The following is a 16887-nucleotide window of genomic DNA, read 5'->3' on the forward strand; positions in this document are numbered from 1 at the left end:
AATAACACTCTTTTTAAGCGTATATTTCGTGAATCGTGTTGCACATTATCATGCATCTGTGTTGAGATTTCCTGTAGAGGGAGATGAGCTGAATGAAGCATTGGTAAAGGCTTCCCATTGTCTGACTCTGCTGGGAAATGACCTGCTTATCTGTGGCCATGTTTACAGGAGGTCTGGAGCCTCTCTTGGATAACCAGTGCTTTTATAGCTGCTAGTAAACGGGCTGAAGCTAAGGAGGACGTACATGTCAACTCTGCCACAGATGCAAGATCTTTAGTAGCTGTCTTTCTAAAAAAATGCCTCTGAAATAAGCTAAGGTGGAGTTCCATTGCTTTCTTCCAGAAATACAGTTTTCCTGTTGAACTGGAAAGGAATTCAGTTTGGGTTGCACTTTATTTTAAGGTGACATAGTTACAAATAAGTAATAAACTTATATTAATTACATGTACGTTTTGGGTTAGTTACTTGTAATTATGCATCATTTACTGTTATTATAATAGTAAGTTCATGTAGTACCGTGTAACTACCACCATAAAATAGTGTTACCTACATTTGTTTTCCATTTAGCACAACAGACAGATGATTTATGAATTTATTTGTATTTTATGGGGGAAATTGCTCCAATGTTATGCCAGTAAAGAAGCATCAGCCATTGTTAACCGAAATATTCTTTTGTCTAAATGAATTTAACTTTTTGTTGGTGACGAACATTAGACAAAATCTGATGTATTTGCATGATATGAAATAAAATCTCATGCTGGGCTTTCATTTGAAGAATTCAGTGCTGATTTCATTCTTGTCTCCAGCCACATTTTTATTGATGGTTATGTGGCTCAGTAGCTTTTAATGTCTAAAAGTTGTTAAGGGCATAATTTTTGCAGCATCAAACAAAATGACCAAAAAAACAACTTTTTATCATATGCTAGTCAACAAAGAGGTTATTTAAGCACCATTAGTTAAGCCAGTGTTTTCTGAATTAACATAGTTAGAATTGGTCTATTTTCCTAAAAATAGCCTTGCCAGTTTATAGTTTCCACTATTTGATATGAATAACAATTATGTATATTGTCAGCATTGCTAAACTTTTGTAACGTTATTTAACTGATATCAGCGTCAAAACAATAACAGCATATAAGGTATCAATAGAAATTGTTCAGATATCCGTCTTCGCGCTGATTATGCGATCACCTGTCATCATCGTGGGCCACAGATTCATCCGCGCATAATTGCAGAGTCGAAGCACAACTTGCATAATTAAATCAATGTTCCTCCGCAAGTAACTTGTAGTTTTATGCTTCAACCTCTAGAGGGCCAAAAGTGTAGTTTTAAATCATCACTTCTAAAACACAACACTGAACAAAATAAATACTTTGATTTTAATCTATTATGGTCCATTCAACATAAAATAGTTTTACAATAACACCGTGGTAAAATAAAACAGTATTTTTTCATAGAAATCATGTATACCATCAAACTATTATTGTATGTTGTCTGGCAGCAGTTTGTAAGGGTTAAGAATGCCTTTAGGATCCAGCATGCCTTTAATGCTACCCATGAGGGCGACTGTCTCTGAGGATTTACTGTAGTAAATGTAGTTTCTCTTCTTCAGACCCAAGCCATGCTCAGCACTAATGCTGCCTTTCCACTTGGATGTCCACTCGTACACATACGGCTCAATGGCAGCCAGTAGAGCGGGGTCTTTAGAGGGGGACGTGATGTTCAGATGAAGATTTCCATCACCTGAAACAAAACAAAAAAGAAGAAATACTGAAAACCAAGATATGAATTATGGTCAGGGTTTGATGGGGTCTGAACCTTCTGTTTAAGGCTTCGTGCACATAAGTACACTATTGTAGAATTATGTTATGTTTTTGAAAGAAGTCTCTTTTGCTCACCTAGGCTTGATCAAAATCAAATAAATATGACAAATGTAAAAAATATGTTCTAAAATCAGCTTAAAAAGTCAAGTACCGGTAGTCTATTCCAGCTTTAGACACAGTCCAGCAATTATTGTAAGAAAAAAAAAGGTAACCATACCAACATGTCCATAACCGACAACATTCTTGGCCATGTCTCCAAGGTGCCCCCTCATATCTTGAACTAAATCGTAGATCTTTTCCACAGGGAGGGAGATGTCATATTTGTAGGTGTAGCCCTCATGCGTCAGAGCTTCTGTGACTCTCTCCCTCAAAGACCACAATGCCTGTGTAAAACACAAGACCTTTAGCGCTAGACAGAACAATCGTCACAGAAAAGTGTTGAATTCTGCCAATCGATCCACTACACGAGTGAGAAGAGTGCCTTGATTTTTGTCGCCTCTGTCGCAACTGTCCCATCAGTCACCAGAGACGATGCCATGACCTCCTCAAGGAAGTTGTGTAGTTTTTCTTCATCATGGGTTGCGTTGGATCCAGCGGTCTCGATGACGATGTAAAAGGGACTTTCTGCAACACAATCATTCTACTTTAAAACAGTCCAATTAAAAACAAATGAAAAATCTCCATTCATAATTTTAAAGTCCACCTGAAAATCCATCTAAATGCATGTTTAAATGTAGCTTTTAAGAGATAGTTCACCCAAAAATGAAAATTCGGTCATTGTTTACTCATCCTCATGTCGTTTTAAACCCGTAAGACTTTCGCTCTTTCCTCGGAACACAAATTAAGATCTTTTTGATGAAATCTGAGAGCTTTCTGTCCCTCCATTGACAGCTATAAAACTATCACTTTGACGCTTCAAAGAGTTCACAAAGAGATCTTAAAACTAATCCATATGAATTGAGCGGTTTAGTCCAAATTTTCTGAAGAGACTCGATCACTTTATACGATGAACAGATTGAATTTATTCACATATAAACATTCATCAACTCACACATCAGTTGTGGTAAACGGAAGCTCAAGCATGTTCGCTTGACATGGGTGGACCAATCAGGTTCATTCTCGTGTTACGCAGCACGTTTGAGCTTCTGCATGAGGTTTGTTCTTGCACGTCAAGCAGGTTCAGTTGAGCATTTGTTTATGTTCACTGATCAATGTATAAATGTGAATAAAAGACTAAATTCAATCTGTTCATCATATAAAGTGATCGAGTCTTTTCAGAAAATGTTTGACTAAACCGCTCAATTCATATGGATTACCGGTAGTTAAGATCTCTTTATGAACTTTTTGAAACGTCAAAGTGGTAGTTGTGTAACTGTCAATGGAGAGTACAGAAAGCTCTCAGATTTCATTAAAAAAAAAATCTTAATTTGTGTTCCGAAGATGAACAAAAGTCTTACGGGTTTGGGTATGAGGGTAAGTAAAGTCACTAGTGGGTGAGCTATCCCTTTAAATAGTCTTGTACCAGTAATGACACCACTGTTTACCAGTGATAGGGTTGGTGAGTTTCAGATGCTTCTCCAGAAGTTTCATACAGGAAGCATCTAAAAACTCAAAAGCAGACAGGATCTCTCCCAGCATCCCTCTACAACACTGAAATGTTTCCAGCAGTTGCTGAAAGCTGGAGCACCCTGCAAAACACACGGGGAACTGCAATAAGTTGATGTAGCCACACAGTAAAGGCCAGTTCACACCAAGCATGATAACTATAAAGATCCACACCAATGTACAATTGCGTGTTATGTCGTCTACTGCTCTAAATCAAGTCTACAAATCTAAATCAATACTGCTCAAGCTCCTCTGTGTTGCTATACCGTAATAGTTGTGGTGTGGACTTCCTTATTCTCATGGAATTAGAATGATTATTCATTATATTTATCATCCTTGTTGTGAATGGCCCATACTATCTTTAGCAAGTTTAAATTACATTTGATGTGTCATTTTACCTAAAAATGCTACATTGACAGCTTTAGGCTTGCGGGGGCACAGGATGGAAACCGCAGTAATGACCCCTAATGTCCCTTCTGAGCCAATAAAAAGCTGCTTGAGGTCATAACCAGTGTTGTCCTTGCGAAGTGCTGCCAGGCAGTTCAAAACCCGCCCATCTGCCAAAACCTACACATGAAACATAGGCAAGAATACAACTTAATTGAGCGTCATTCAGGGACTTTTGGATATCATATAAAAAGAGCCTGAATTCTCACTGTTAGAATGTATTCTTCTAAAACAGTATCTACAATAATCATATGAGCCAGAAGTATATTTTTTGACACTTTCATTGTCTTTATTGTGTCAATTCTATTTAGTCAATGGAACATCTATTAGAGTGACTTTCAAGGGTGCATCAAAGATGACTTTAGATTATTTAAAGGCAAAACAAGGAACAAAATAAGCTAAAATCAAGATACTTATTATTGTAATTCACCCCAACCTGGATATACTTTATGAGATGGCCTGATAAAAAATAAAAAAAATAAAAGATTTCCAGGAAAAGTCATGCAAATTAATATAATTTCACAATTCCATGGCCATGTTACTATACTTTATGAATGTACAATGTGAATGAAAATTATGTTTGAAAATCGTTATCAAGTATCAACTGGACAAGTTATGGAGCCTTGGAGTATTGTTGTGGACAATGGGGGGCCTTGGAGTCAAAAAAGTTTGAGACCTACTGCACATTCAGAGTTGGAAAGCATCTCATGTTAGTGTTCATTTTTGTTAAGATGGAGGTGCTCACCACTTCCAGGCCCAGAACTGTCCCTCTAAGCGACCCGTAGCGCAGCAGTCTGAGACCCCCTGCATTAGTGGACACATTCCCTCCTATATGGCAGCTTCCCTTTGCCCCTAGATCCAGTGGCATGATGAAGTCTTTTTCCTCGAGATAGTGAGACAGGTTCTCTAACACACAGCCTGCCTGACAAGTGAGGATGCCTGAAAGCCAAATGAACCTCTTTTTGAGAAATATATTATGGTATAATGATTTTGATTTGTTTATTTATATTTAACTGTCCCAAATAACAGATGATACATGTAAAGTTATAATAGATAACGGGGTGATCTAGCAAGCAAACATATATGTACACCTGAGATGCCGTCAAACATCATGACTTGGTTCATTAGAGAAGTGGAGAGGATGATCTCATCAAACACAGGAACACTTCCTCCCACCAGACCTGTGTTCCCTCCCTGCGGACACACTGCCAGATTCCGATCATTACAGTACCTGTGGAAAAACAGAGGATGATTCAAGAAAATAAGTCTTGTAACCAAATACACAATACAAAATTCAATGTTGTGATCATGGAAGTCTGACCTAAGAATCTGAGAGACCTCCTCTGTTGTTTTGGGTCTCAGGAGTACTTCACTATTACCTGCCAGAAAAAACAAGAAAAAAAACATGAATTAAAATATTACCACTCTTTAATATTACGGTAACTCTTAACAATTACGGTTCATTAGTTAACATTAGTTAATGTATTCATTTGTTACTGTATTTGTTCATCTTTAACATCAGTTAATAACTAATGTAGTTAACTAATGAACCTTATTGTAAAGTGTTACCAATATTAAAATCCTCAAGATTGTAGATTGGTTTTGAATAATTTACAATAGGGCTGCAAAGGTATTATATTGAGTTTGTACGATATATCAATATATTTTTTACATAACGAGATATCATCGATAATATATCAATATTTTTTTTTTCAACTAAGATCTGATGAAATCATTTATGTACATTCCCAAAACTTTTAAACTATTCTTTAGAAAATGCAAATAGTAAGCAAACTTTGCAAAAACACCTTGCACTGTCTTAAGCCAGTCTATATTGCTGGACTTCAGCAGGTCTGGGTCAGTGATGGTTCTTCCAGGCAGGAGTGTTGTAAAGAAGGCAAGGTCTTTCTGTGTGACCCTGGAGAAGGGTGACCGTGGAGGAGCGTCACCCGGGTTGGCTGGGCTCGCTCCCGACCCTCTGCTGTGCACACAGCGATGCTGAATCAGCTGGCTCGAGGACACTATCAGAGCTCTGTCGGCGGTCTCTCGGCCCACTGCAGTGAGAGCAGAGCTGTACTGTGACCAAATGAATGTGGACACAAGAGGAAGTCTTGTGAACCTCGGAAAGATTCCCATATCTGTAGTGGAGATAGCATTACAAAGAATAATTACATTTCAAACTGCAAATATTGTAAGTTTTGAACCTAGATTGCCATTATTATATGGACAGATATTATTATGAGATACATGATATAAACTTTAGTCTTATTGCACAGGGATGTTAAGGAATAAATAATGGTTGAAATGAACCAACAAATCTATTACACAATCATGTTCTAAAACACAAAATATTCATTTAATCTGGCAATCCATTTACATGTTGCAGAAAATTATATAATGATACGGACTCATAATATAAACATACATTATATATATTACATTCTGATACATCATTACTATATATATATATATATATATGTGTATGTGAGTGAGTGAGTGAGTGAGTGAGTGAGAGAGAGAGAGAGAGAGAGAGAGAGAGAGAGAGAGAGAGAGAGAGATGGGTTTGAGAAAGTTTAACAAATTTGTTTTTTATTTTATTATTTATTTTACGTCAATGCAGAAAGATAGCATACTTATACAACAGTGATGTCTACAAGCTCATAACGACCAAATATTATTGACCAAAACAACTACGAACTGCAAACAAATACATGTCCCAAAAAAGTCCCATGGTTTATATCTAAGTTACACGAATGAAATGGTTCAGTTTTAACACACCTGATTTAGATATCTGGTGCCTTAATCATTGAATTCATTAACATTCGCTATCGTGTTACAGATCATATCCGGTAGGAGACCTACTGTGTCCGAGGGTAAGGGAGTTTCAGCTGATTTCACATCATATCACGAAGGTGCTGAATCTTATAACATTTTACCTGCAACTAAAAGGTCTGTACAAATATTGTGATCAACTTCCTCGTGACCTTCGAGCTTTTGCAGCAGGATTACACGGTGAAACAGCGCGGTCTATCGGCCAGGAGAGCAATGGCCCTCAATTACTAGAATAAGCGTTTGGTTCCTGTATTGTTTGTACCTTTTCATTTTTTTATACCATATCATATGAAATCATTGTTTAATAAGTTTTAACAGGCACTACCTATTTATATTTATTTTCTGAAAGAAATCCTAAACACCAAGACAGACATTGCTAATTTTATTGATAATTCACACAGTTATAATACAGAAGTTGTCTGTATAATATTTGTATCTTTTAATATTTTATTAAATCTTTCATAAGCAGTAAGATTATAAACAATAAAAGTCATTATGAATACTCTACAAAAGCAAAAGTAGCACTCCCACGTTGATGCTTGAGCAGCACATGATTTGGATCTCCGTAAATCTAAAGCACAACGTTTCCTCATATACTCAATCCCGTTTGTATGACGTTCCAACCTTTATTCGTGACACTGGTTTTATTTCCAAGATTCTGATTCAAGATTTATTTCCATTCTGATTTAATATTAGCAGCAGTTAACATCTCAGCTGAATTAATATACACAGATGATTCTCATGTTAGACTCTACTACTGTTATGAACTCTACTGATGCTTATGTCTAACGTCTACCGATCTAGAACATGACTTGAAGTCTGAAATGGGTCTGTTTGGTGGTGTTATTGCTCATGCCAATCTTCAGCATCCACTTGGACTTCATCCTTCGTACATACTGCATGTCCTTCTGCTGCTGGCTCATGAAGCCCTTACCTGCAAGAGAAGGCACGTTTTAAACACTCAGTGGTGCAGAAATAAGGTAACCACCAGTGAAAGATAAGGACTGGAAGCACCACATGATCTACCACATTTACAAAACCAAAATATTTAGCTTGCACACTATCCACAGTAACATGTAACTTACCGAAGTCTCCTGCCCAGCCAAGAGCTCTGTACTGTTTAAGGACTCGACCAACAGCCCTCTGGTTATGTGCAGGAACCAGTGCCCTCTGAACACCAAACCTCTGCTTATAGTACCTCATTAGGGAGCGGTGGCCAATCTTAGCACCTGTAACACAAAGCAAAAACAGTTTGGTCCTATGTGCATTCTAAAGGATTCAGACTTAAATGTTGACGCTGGGAGAAATTTACTTTCAAGAGTGAAAGCCTGATGTACAATCAATTAGGTGTACATCTTCAAAACGGGCTCTGTCGCATTCTTTTTTTGCCAGCAGACTGTCCTCTGTTCTGCGTTTTTTTTTTTTTAAGTGGTGATTCCCCAGAAGTCCGAGATTTAGCGAGCTCCATGTCAACTTTTCTCACTCGTTGTGACAACTAACCTATGCCACACGAGTCGAAGTAGCCGGAGCAACTTTCCTCTTTTTACGGATATGACGAGAGTGATGCAAGTACACAAATTCCCACGAAGACCATCCCATCAAGTCTAAAATAGAAACACTTCTAATATTCTTACAATAGCTGTATCTACAGCTGTCAATCAGTACCTGACGGCAAAGTGAGCTCCAGCGTCTCGTCATCAATCTCTACAGTCTTTTCATCAGGCACTTCACCATCCTTCATCTCCACATCATCTCCATCTTTAGCATCAGGATAACTGCTCCTGTCATTTTAGAAGGACAACAATTATTGCAAACATTAAAAATACAATATTCTTTTTTTTTATTACTCCTAATGGGTCCGATGAAGTTTGTACTTAAACCTAGAAACTCAGAAATGGTGGGGAACACTATTTCTATCTATACTTATGTAAAACTTTTATTAATTCACAAGAGAAGTCTTTTTTACATATAAAAGCCACAATTTTTTTTAATTAATTTATTGTTGATCATTTTTATAGCTAAATATATTTTATTTTTCAACGGTTTTTATTTTTTTTAAAAAGAGAAAAAAAATGTAGGGCAGGGACTTGGCTCTATCTATTGGTTGTTTATTAAAAACTAAAATAACACTGTACCTAAATTAAATTTATACAACTTCTAATGTTAAAAATGTATTACAGGGCTCGCAAAATCGCTAGCCAGACGTCCCGGGGCTATTGTGTTTTCCAATCGGGCTACAAAAAAGCATAACCGGCCTGCCCGACGGGCTATCTGAAATAGTGTCATCAAATTCCTATATTCACATTATTGATTAGTTATTTTAAGGAAAAATATGACCGCGCAAGTTTTTGATCATGCTGATTTATCCGCAAGCGCAATTTCTCATGTAACTCCTTCCCTGTTTTAAGAGAAACACATGATCAATAAAAACTTTCACATGAATGCTTTACTTTGCGTGTCAGAATGTTTGAATCCATGTGCTAACACACTATCACTGTAAAGCTGCTTTGAAACAAACAAAAAAATGATTGTAAAAAGCGCTACATAAATAAAGGTGACTTGACCATCATATATTCTGCTATATAAAACAATTAGATCACGATTTACTTGCCTCAAAAAAGTCTGGTATTATTATTATTTATTGCTACACTTCAATGTGAATTATTCAATCAGAAAATGAAATAGCTGCTATAAATTTTACCTGCCACAAGGTGACACTGTTTTCAAAACTCCTGATGTTAAAAATTTATTTAGAATTAGAATATATATAATTTAACACTAAGCAAGATTAATAAATACTGTAAAAACATTGTCCAATGTCATTTCTTATCAATTATTGCATTAACAAATGTTAATGTATAGAACTTTATTGTTATCATAGTTAGTTTATTTTGACCCTTTCTCCTCATTAAAGAGATTTGCTGTTGATTTACTCACGCTAAGGCCATCCAAGATGTACTGTATGTCTTTTTTTCTTCAGTAGAACAGAACATTATTTACAACATTATTACCTGTAATCCACAGCCTCTGCAAACTGAGTGCTTCCTGTCGCATAATAATTATATAATGACGTATTCGCAGGAGCTCTAACGTTGGCAATCTGTGAAAATTCAATCTACCCGATTGCCGTTGCAGCATCCAGGATAAGCACAAGTACCACTTTGATGAATACAACATGCATATCTTCCCTCTGTTGTAAACAATCACAGCGTCAGCTCGCGTGTGAGTTTGCTCTCGCACATACTGTACGTCATTATGCAACAGGAAGCTTGAGTTACAGACTGCCATGAATGCGCTCAGGACCGTTTGCCGAGGCTGTGGATTACAGGTAATAATGTTGTAAATAATGTTCCGTTTCTTGCACAAACTGATCATTTTGCCTCATAAAACCTCAATGGAATCGTAGGGGCCACGGGTATTCATTTTGTTTTGCCTGTATATGTTTCTTTGACTCTCAAAGTGACGGTAGCCATTGACTTGCACTAAATGAAACAACAAAGACCACGGTTTCAGCTAGAAGCCCGAACTAAACAAAAAATCTTCCTTCCACTGAAGAAAAAATAAATACACCTACATCATGGATGGCCTGAAGGCGAGTATATTAACAGTAAATATATATAAAAAAAGGTAATTTAACTGATTATTTGAAATCATGTAAAATGAAATGACAATCCAACAAAACATCTGGTCAGAGGATGCCCATGCCTATGTACCTGAAGTCGTAGAAGTCTGCAAACTCCAGCGCTGCGTCTCCGTCTGTGAGGAGTTTGCAGTGACTCTTGTCGGTCATGTGTGCCTGAACTGCTTCTGTAGAGTAGAATGACTTGCCTTTTTCATTACACCATAGGCACACCTTACCAACACCAACCTTATCTCCTACAGAAAAATAAGAAACATAAAAGGTTAATTCCAGAAACATTTTCAAAAACAAAAAATAACTTTCATAACTTCAGTTCTCTCTCTGGCTTACCCAGGTATAAAATAAGCCCTCTCATGTCCACCAGATACTCAATATCTGGGAGGAAGAAGCTGTGTGTTTTGGTCATGTGAGCCATGTTTCGGGAGAGCGTGCGTGAATGATGTCCACAGAACAGACAGTCTGTTGCTGGGACTGCACCAGGGGCCAGAGCTGGCCCAGATGTGGAGGCCTCCTCCATCTCCTCCTCTTCATCACCATCATCATCATCATCATCACCATCCATATTCTCATCAACGTCCTCCCATTCTTCAAAGAAAAACAAACAATTTCAAAGCAAAGCCAAGTCACATTTATTTATATAGGGCTTTATACCATACAGATTGTTTCAAAGCAGCTTAATCTGGATTCAATTCAGTTCAATAACAGTGTCAATTTGGCAAAGTTCATCAATTATGAAACATTCGATTTCAGCTATAAAGCAGTTCTTCATAAAACAAGTTACTATTCAGCTCAGTTTTGTTCAATGTTGTTATAATTCAGTTTCATATTCAGCTCAAGTCAGTTTAATGATGATTCAATTCTGTTCAATAACAGTGTTAATGTTGCAAAGTTACTGTCATTATTGAGCTAAATTTTTTATCTTCTATCATCCAATAGTGTCAGTGCAGTTAAATCGGTAATATTAGTGAATATGAATTGTCTTTAAACTTTCAACTGTGCAAGAACACAAACATAACAATGACAGCTATTTCTGTATCTGTTTTTAAAAAAAATAATCATTCTTACCTTCCTCCTCCGCCTCTTCTTCTTCTTCACCTTCCTCTTCTGTGATCTTCTTGGCCTGCTGTTCGAACCACTGCAGCCGAGGCGGTTTATCGGGCCGGTGCCTGACCCGTTTCTCTGTGGGAGTGGCTTTAGAGGGGGTGTGTCTCTGTTGCTCCACGAGTGCTTTCTGAAGCGCTTCATTCTGTGCATCTTTGTCTAGCTCCGCCCCTTTCTCCAGATTCTTCTCGTTCATTCGCTGGACAGTCTCCTGGGCGGCGGCCAGGGCTTTCCTCTCAGCCTGCTGGTGCTTGTTGGACTGAATATGATTGGTGTAGGCGTTGTCAGTGGAGAACTTTTTGTTGCAGGTGGCGCAGTAGGCCGACCCGTGTCCGTCACCCTGGCTCTGCTGCTCAGCGGCGGCCCGCTGTGCCAGCACTCGCTCCTCGAAGTTTTCTGCGGTGACCGGGGGCATGTCTGCAACCTTTCTCTTCAGATTGTAGCGGTGCCAGTCTGTTTTATAATGTGCCCGCTGGACCTCGCCATCAGAAAACTGCACACGGCAGCTGATGCAAGTGTACGACATGACTGCAGAAAAATACACAATTCTTTAACCCTCTGGTATTCTTACATTTGGGGTCTCACTTGTGATCCTGGAGTTCAAAACTGACTGAAGACAATAAGCATAACATTTAGTTTTTGCAATATAAAATAAATGTACTATATTTTAGTCATATTATACATATTTTTTATATGTAATATTTTTTTTATTTTGAAGGGGATTTCAGTTAAGTGTCTGTGTGTACTAGTGTCTATTTTACACTCTTGATGAGAAGTGTTTTTGTACATGGAAATGTCAAAAATATTATCAAAATATCGTTTTTGTCCAGCAAAAATTATGCAATTAATAAACTGTGTGGAATAAATACAAAAGAGCTGTATTATTGGTGTAACTTAGCTGTTGTTTACCCATCATCTAACTTACAGCAAAAATACAATGATATTGGAATTTGAGGGTAGAGCGGTGCAGAATAACATTTATATTTTAAACAATTATTATAATGTAGGACAGTAACTAACTTAGTGTTTTCCATATACAAACCAAACCACTACTACAAACAAAAGTTGTGGAATTGTATTTTTTGACAATATTTTATGATTTTGACATAACGTTACGTTATATCTCGTGACAACAACCCACGGTCTGTTCGCCAGACTCGCTTAAAGAAACGTGCGTTCACAACTTCAAACATTCACACGACACATAAAGTACGACATTTTAGCATATAAAGTAATATAAAATATAGCTGCAAGCAGCGATTACGGGCCCAAGCCGGTGGCACCGCCACCCTGGTGCCTTTAGTTACACTAAAGGCACCGGGCTGGCGCTGCCACCGGCTTGGGCCCTCCATCGCTGCTTGCAGCTATATTTATTTATATTATATATATATATATATATATATATATATATATATATATATATATATATATATATATATAAAGCCGCCACCCCGTTGCCTTTCGGGTTCCTGTGGACGACGGGCAATAACGTAACCCCGCTTTGACTGTCGAGAAGAAGTCTGCTTTAGAGCTTGCATCAGTGTGGGTTCTGCAAAAGTGCGCATCGAGGGCACATATCAACCACAAAGTATGCGTGAGCACCCTTCTGAAACCTAAAATGAAAAATTAGACACCCTACAGTCTCATGGACTTAACGGACACATGAAATCAGCAGCCATTGTAAGTACACAACACCGAAAATTCATATGAGGTGTTATATATATATATATATATATAAAGTATATTTATATTACCTTTTTTAAGGGACAATTAAATAAAAAAATAATCACTAAAACGAGAGAATTGTTCTGATTTTATGATACTCAAAATATTCCACAACAAATCTTTTAAATGTATTGATATTCAGAACAGAACAAGAATTTAAAAAATAACTATAAAATATAATTTATTTATTTCGATTTTGTATTTTTATTTAATTACTATTATTTATTTAGAGCAGGTACAGCTAGTGTGCGATGCTTTTGCTATTTCAGAGGAAAAAAACTCATTTTATTTAAAAAATGCTTTTCAATTAAATCAAATGTTCAAGCTTTGTTTTCGTTTTATTATTTTGTTTGTTTTATACTTTGTTCAATTTATATTGTTAATCATTTGACACTAAACAAATGCATAAAGTATCATTTTAACTTTTAAAAAACAATTAACATTTGTTAGTACATTGCCTGTCTTTTGTTAATAGGACAAAACATTGTTATTATATTATATATATATATATATATATATATATATATATATATATATATATATATATATATATATATAGTTTAAAACAGTCTGTCGGTGCCATCTTTTGGACATTCATCATATTGCATTGGTTTTAATTTCTAGTCCTCAAACAGAGCACTAATCTGATTATTTAAGTTATTGATTAAAAAAGAAACATCAAATGCGTTTTTAGTCATAGTATTATTTTATACAGAAATAAATTATTTGTAATTCAGATGAGAATAATTTTAAGGAAAACAAATATATTCATCTGAAAAACAAATATATTGATCTGAAATATAGCACATGTTTTTGTAAAATAAATTCAAGCAATACCCCCCGCCCGAAATGGTGCTAATTGTAAAATTAAACTAAAAAAGCTCACGGCTGCACAGACATTCATAACGGTGCGCGTCCAACGCGAGGAGTGAGCAGAACAGAGCGAACGTTTTTTAGTTAATTTCTACTTTCATAGGAATTAATTCGAGCGCACTGCGGGCGCCACCATAATCATACTTACTTTCACTTTTATATTAGCGATTTAAAAGCCCTCGCTGGTGTCACGCGTTGGTTAACCGGTGGGAAAAATATACAGATAGGCCTATATTAAATATATCATCGCGCTCCACCGTCGATTTGATGTGTGTGTGTGTTAAAATAATTTAGTTCAGTTAGAGAGTGGGGCGGGCACTAACCTACAATTAAAACCTGAACGTGTCCACTTAATAAATCGTGAGCTGAACGAGAGTCGCAGCAAAGATCAGCACAAGGAGTCCAATTTCATTAATCATGGGTGAAGAGCTGACTGAAAAGATGATGACGGAATATTGAACATGCAATTCAAGCAATCCCATCCCCGAAATGGCGCTATGTTTAAAATGAAACTAAACGCTCACGGCTGCACGGGCAATAACGCGTTCACGGCGAGGAACGAGCAGAACAGAGTGAATGTGTTTTAGTTCATTCCTACTGGACGTCCAGTATAGGCCTACTTACTTTGGCTTTTAAGTTAGCGATTTAAAAGCCCCCGCTTTAATCACACATCTATTAACCGGTAGGAAAATATTCTCACAGTCACTAATATATTTATAGAGACAATATACAATGGGCCTACCTGATTTTGACCACAAGAGGGCAGTATTGCCCTATGTATGACTTATTTTTTTACTAAATAGCGCATTCTTGCTGTTTTTTAACTTATACATAATTCTTAAATTGAAAAAAAAGAACAAAAAGAACAAAATGGGTTTAGTTCTGATATTTGTGTACTTTTATATAGAAATAAATGGTGTGTAATTACATTTTTAGAAGATATGAGGCTTTTAGTGTTTCTTTTTGGACATTACTTTAATCCCTCGCCATAGCAAAACCGTTTGAGATATTTAATATCCGTTCACAATTTAGCATCTTTAATGTATTTTCATCATGTTGAAAAAGTTTGGTGTGAATAAAATAAACCACCGCTAAAAACTCGGAGTCTAAAATATACCATAAATCACATTCAAACCAAAATATCTGACTTCCTGTTGGTCGGAGCTAATAACTGTAAATTAGAAAGTTGTCCGGATCGAAGAGAAAAATATACGTACCGAGTTTGGTTACTGTAGGTAAAACTAATACCCCATTTTTGACTAAAGGTGGCGCTACTGAGCCCCTTACCACGCCCGTTTCTAAAAACTTGGCAAAAGTGTACTAGGCAATAAATGTCAAATGCATGTTGAGTTTCATGCAATTTGAAGCATGTTAAGAGCCTCAAATGCATCCAAAAAGAATATAAAAGTTGAAAGCGTTGCCATGGCGACAGTATTAAAGATTTCAATAATCCTTTCACAGGTCTACATCTGTCGTGTGTTTACATTATACAGATGAAGTTTGAAGCAAATCGGGTAAAAATAAGAGGGTGAATTCAAAGCATTTTGAAAGTGACACACTTCCTGCTGCCAGTTGGTGGCGCTATAACTTTGACTCACAATAGTCACATCCATGTGATCGGCCTCTTACAACGAACACACTGCTGAAGTTTCATCAAGATCAATTAATGTATGAGGATGTTATAACACACTTCCTGTTTCCAATATTCGCCATAAATTCGTTTCCTCACCACGGCCAAAGCGTTCGAGATATCAAAAATCCCCTGGCAATTTTTCATCCTCCATGTCTTGGCTTCATGCACACCGAGTTTCGTGGTGATTGGTTGAATTGTCTAGGAGGAGTATTTTAAATTCCATTGAATGCGTTTTTCTAACTACCCCAAATAGCCGACTTCCTGTTGGGCTGGGGTAAAAAGTCAGAGCACGAAGGATATATGAACCGATGAGATCTATAAGTGTACCGAGTTTCATATTATTCCACGCAAGCGTGTTTGATTTATGGACCAAGTTTTCGGACCGCGTTCCAGGGGGCGCTGTCGAGCCCTCCTGCCACGCCCGGGTACCAGCTGCAGTCCAGCTCTAATGGCCGCGGGTTCTGACATTTGTGCAAAGTTTCAAGAGTTTTTGAGCACGTTAAGGCCCCCAAAAGTGCCCAAAAGGTAGTAATATAATAATAATAATAAATAATAAATAATAATAATAAAGAAGAATAATCCGAAGGAAAACAATAGGGCCTTCGCCTTTTCAAGGCTTGGGCCCTAATTACAATTCAATCCAGTAGAGTCATAACGGATCATGCGACACGTTCATTGTGCTCTAGTCTAGAGCAACATAAGAGTGTACAAACAATTAAATCTTCATTGAAAATTTGAGTATACTCATAACAAGATTATGTGGTAAATCTCCATAAAATAAATTCATTATAATTCATTTTCACAGCTCAGAAATTGTGATCTTACTTGGTATATTCGATCCTCACTAGTAGAAGTTCACAACGTCACAGCAGCACTGACAACACGAGGATGTTGAAACGAAACAACCTTTGAACCCGATCACAAGTAATCTCACAGACACAGCGCCACCTGCGTTGTGGAGGATGTTTATTTATTTATTATGATTTACTCTGCAACAGTTTTGCTACTCAAATCTACTTCACTGCAGCACAGGTTTAAGATTGGAGGTAGTAGTTTAAAAACTGACCCACATATTTGTTGACCACTAGTGTAAATATATCAGAGGGAACATCCCTTTTGTTGCTTTATCATACTGTAATTATGCGCATTTGATGGAAACTTTATATCCCATGAGGCCATGGGAGAGTATTTATGAATACCAGTGAAGCGAC

The 16887-nt window shown here is 37.0% G+C and overlaps 2 protein-coding genes across 3 annotated transcripts; both read right to left on the bottom strand.

Moving 5' to 3' along the window:
- Positions 1 to 877: 877 nt before the first annotated feature.
- On the bottom strand, positions 878 to 6953 carry d2hgdh (D-2-hydroxyglutarate dehydrogenase). Of its 2 annotated transcripts, none has more exons than XM_079614124.1 (10): positions 6735 to 6942; positions 5681 to 6010; positions 5194 to 5251; positions 4964 to 5103; positions 4618 to 4811; positions 3824 to 3992; positions 3365 to 3508; positions 2302 to 2444; positions 2038 to 2203; positions 878 to 1740 (listed from the first exon to the last, which is right to left on the bottom strand). In XM_079614124.1, the coding sequence occupies exons 2-10, from the start codon at positions 6006 to 6008 to the stop codon at positions 1478 to 1480; spliced, it is 1605 nt and encodes a 534-aa protein (XP_079470250.1). In that variant the 5' UTR covers positions 6009 to 6010; positions 6735 to 6942; the 3' UTR covers positions 878 to 1477. The 2 variants fall into 2 exon arrangements, with proteins under 2 accessions (XP_079470250.1, XP_079470251.1); XM_079614125.1 differs by having other exon boundaries at positions 886 to 1740; positions 6651 to 6953.
- Positions 6954 to 7073: 120 nt separating this feature from the next.
- znf622 (zinc finger protein 622) lies at positions 7074 to 16810 on the bottom strand. The gene is made up of 7 exons (XM_079614130.1): positions 16502 to 16810; positions 11410 to 11973; positions 10675 to 10929; positions 10418 to 10580; positions 8370 to 8485; positions 7790 to 7933; positions 7074 to 7638 (listed from the first exon to the last, which is right to left on the bottom strand). Exons 2-7 carry the CDS (start codon positions 11969 to 11971, stop codon positions 7505 to 7507), a joined length of 1374 nt encoding a protein of 457 aa, XP_079470256.1. The 5' UTR covers positions 11972 to 11973; positions 16502 to 16810; the 3' UTR covers positions 7074 to 7504.
- Between the last annotated feature and the right edge of the window lie 77 nt (positions 16811 to 16887).

This window comes from Phoxinus phoxinus (genome assembly GCF_949152265.1).
Source record: "Phoxinus phoxinus genome assembly, chromosome: 5".
Taxonomy (NCBI): domain Eukaryota; kingdom Metazoa; phylum Chordata; class Actinopteri; order Cypriniformes; family Leuciscidae; genus Phoxinus; species Phoxinus phoxinus.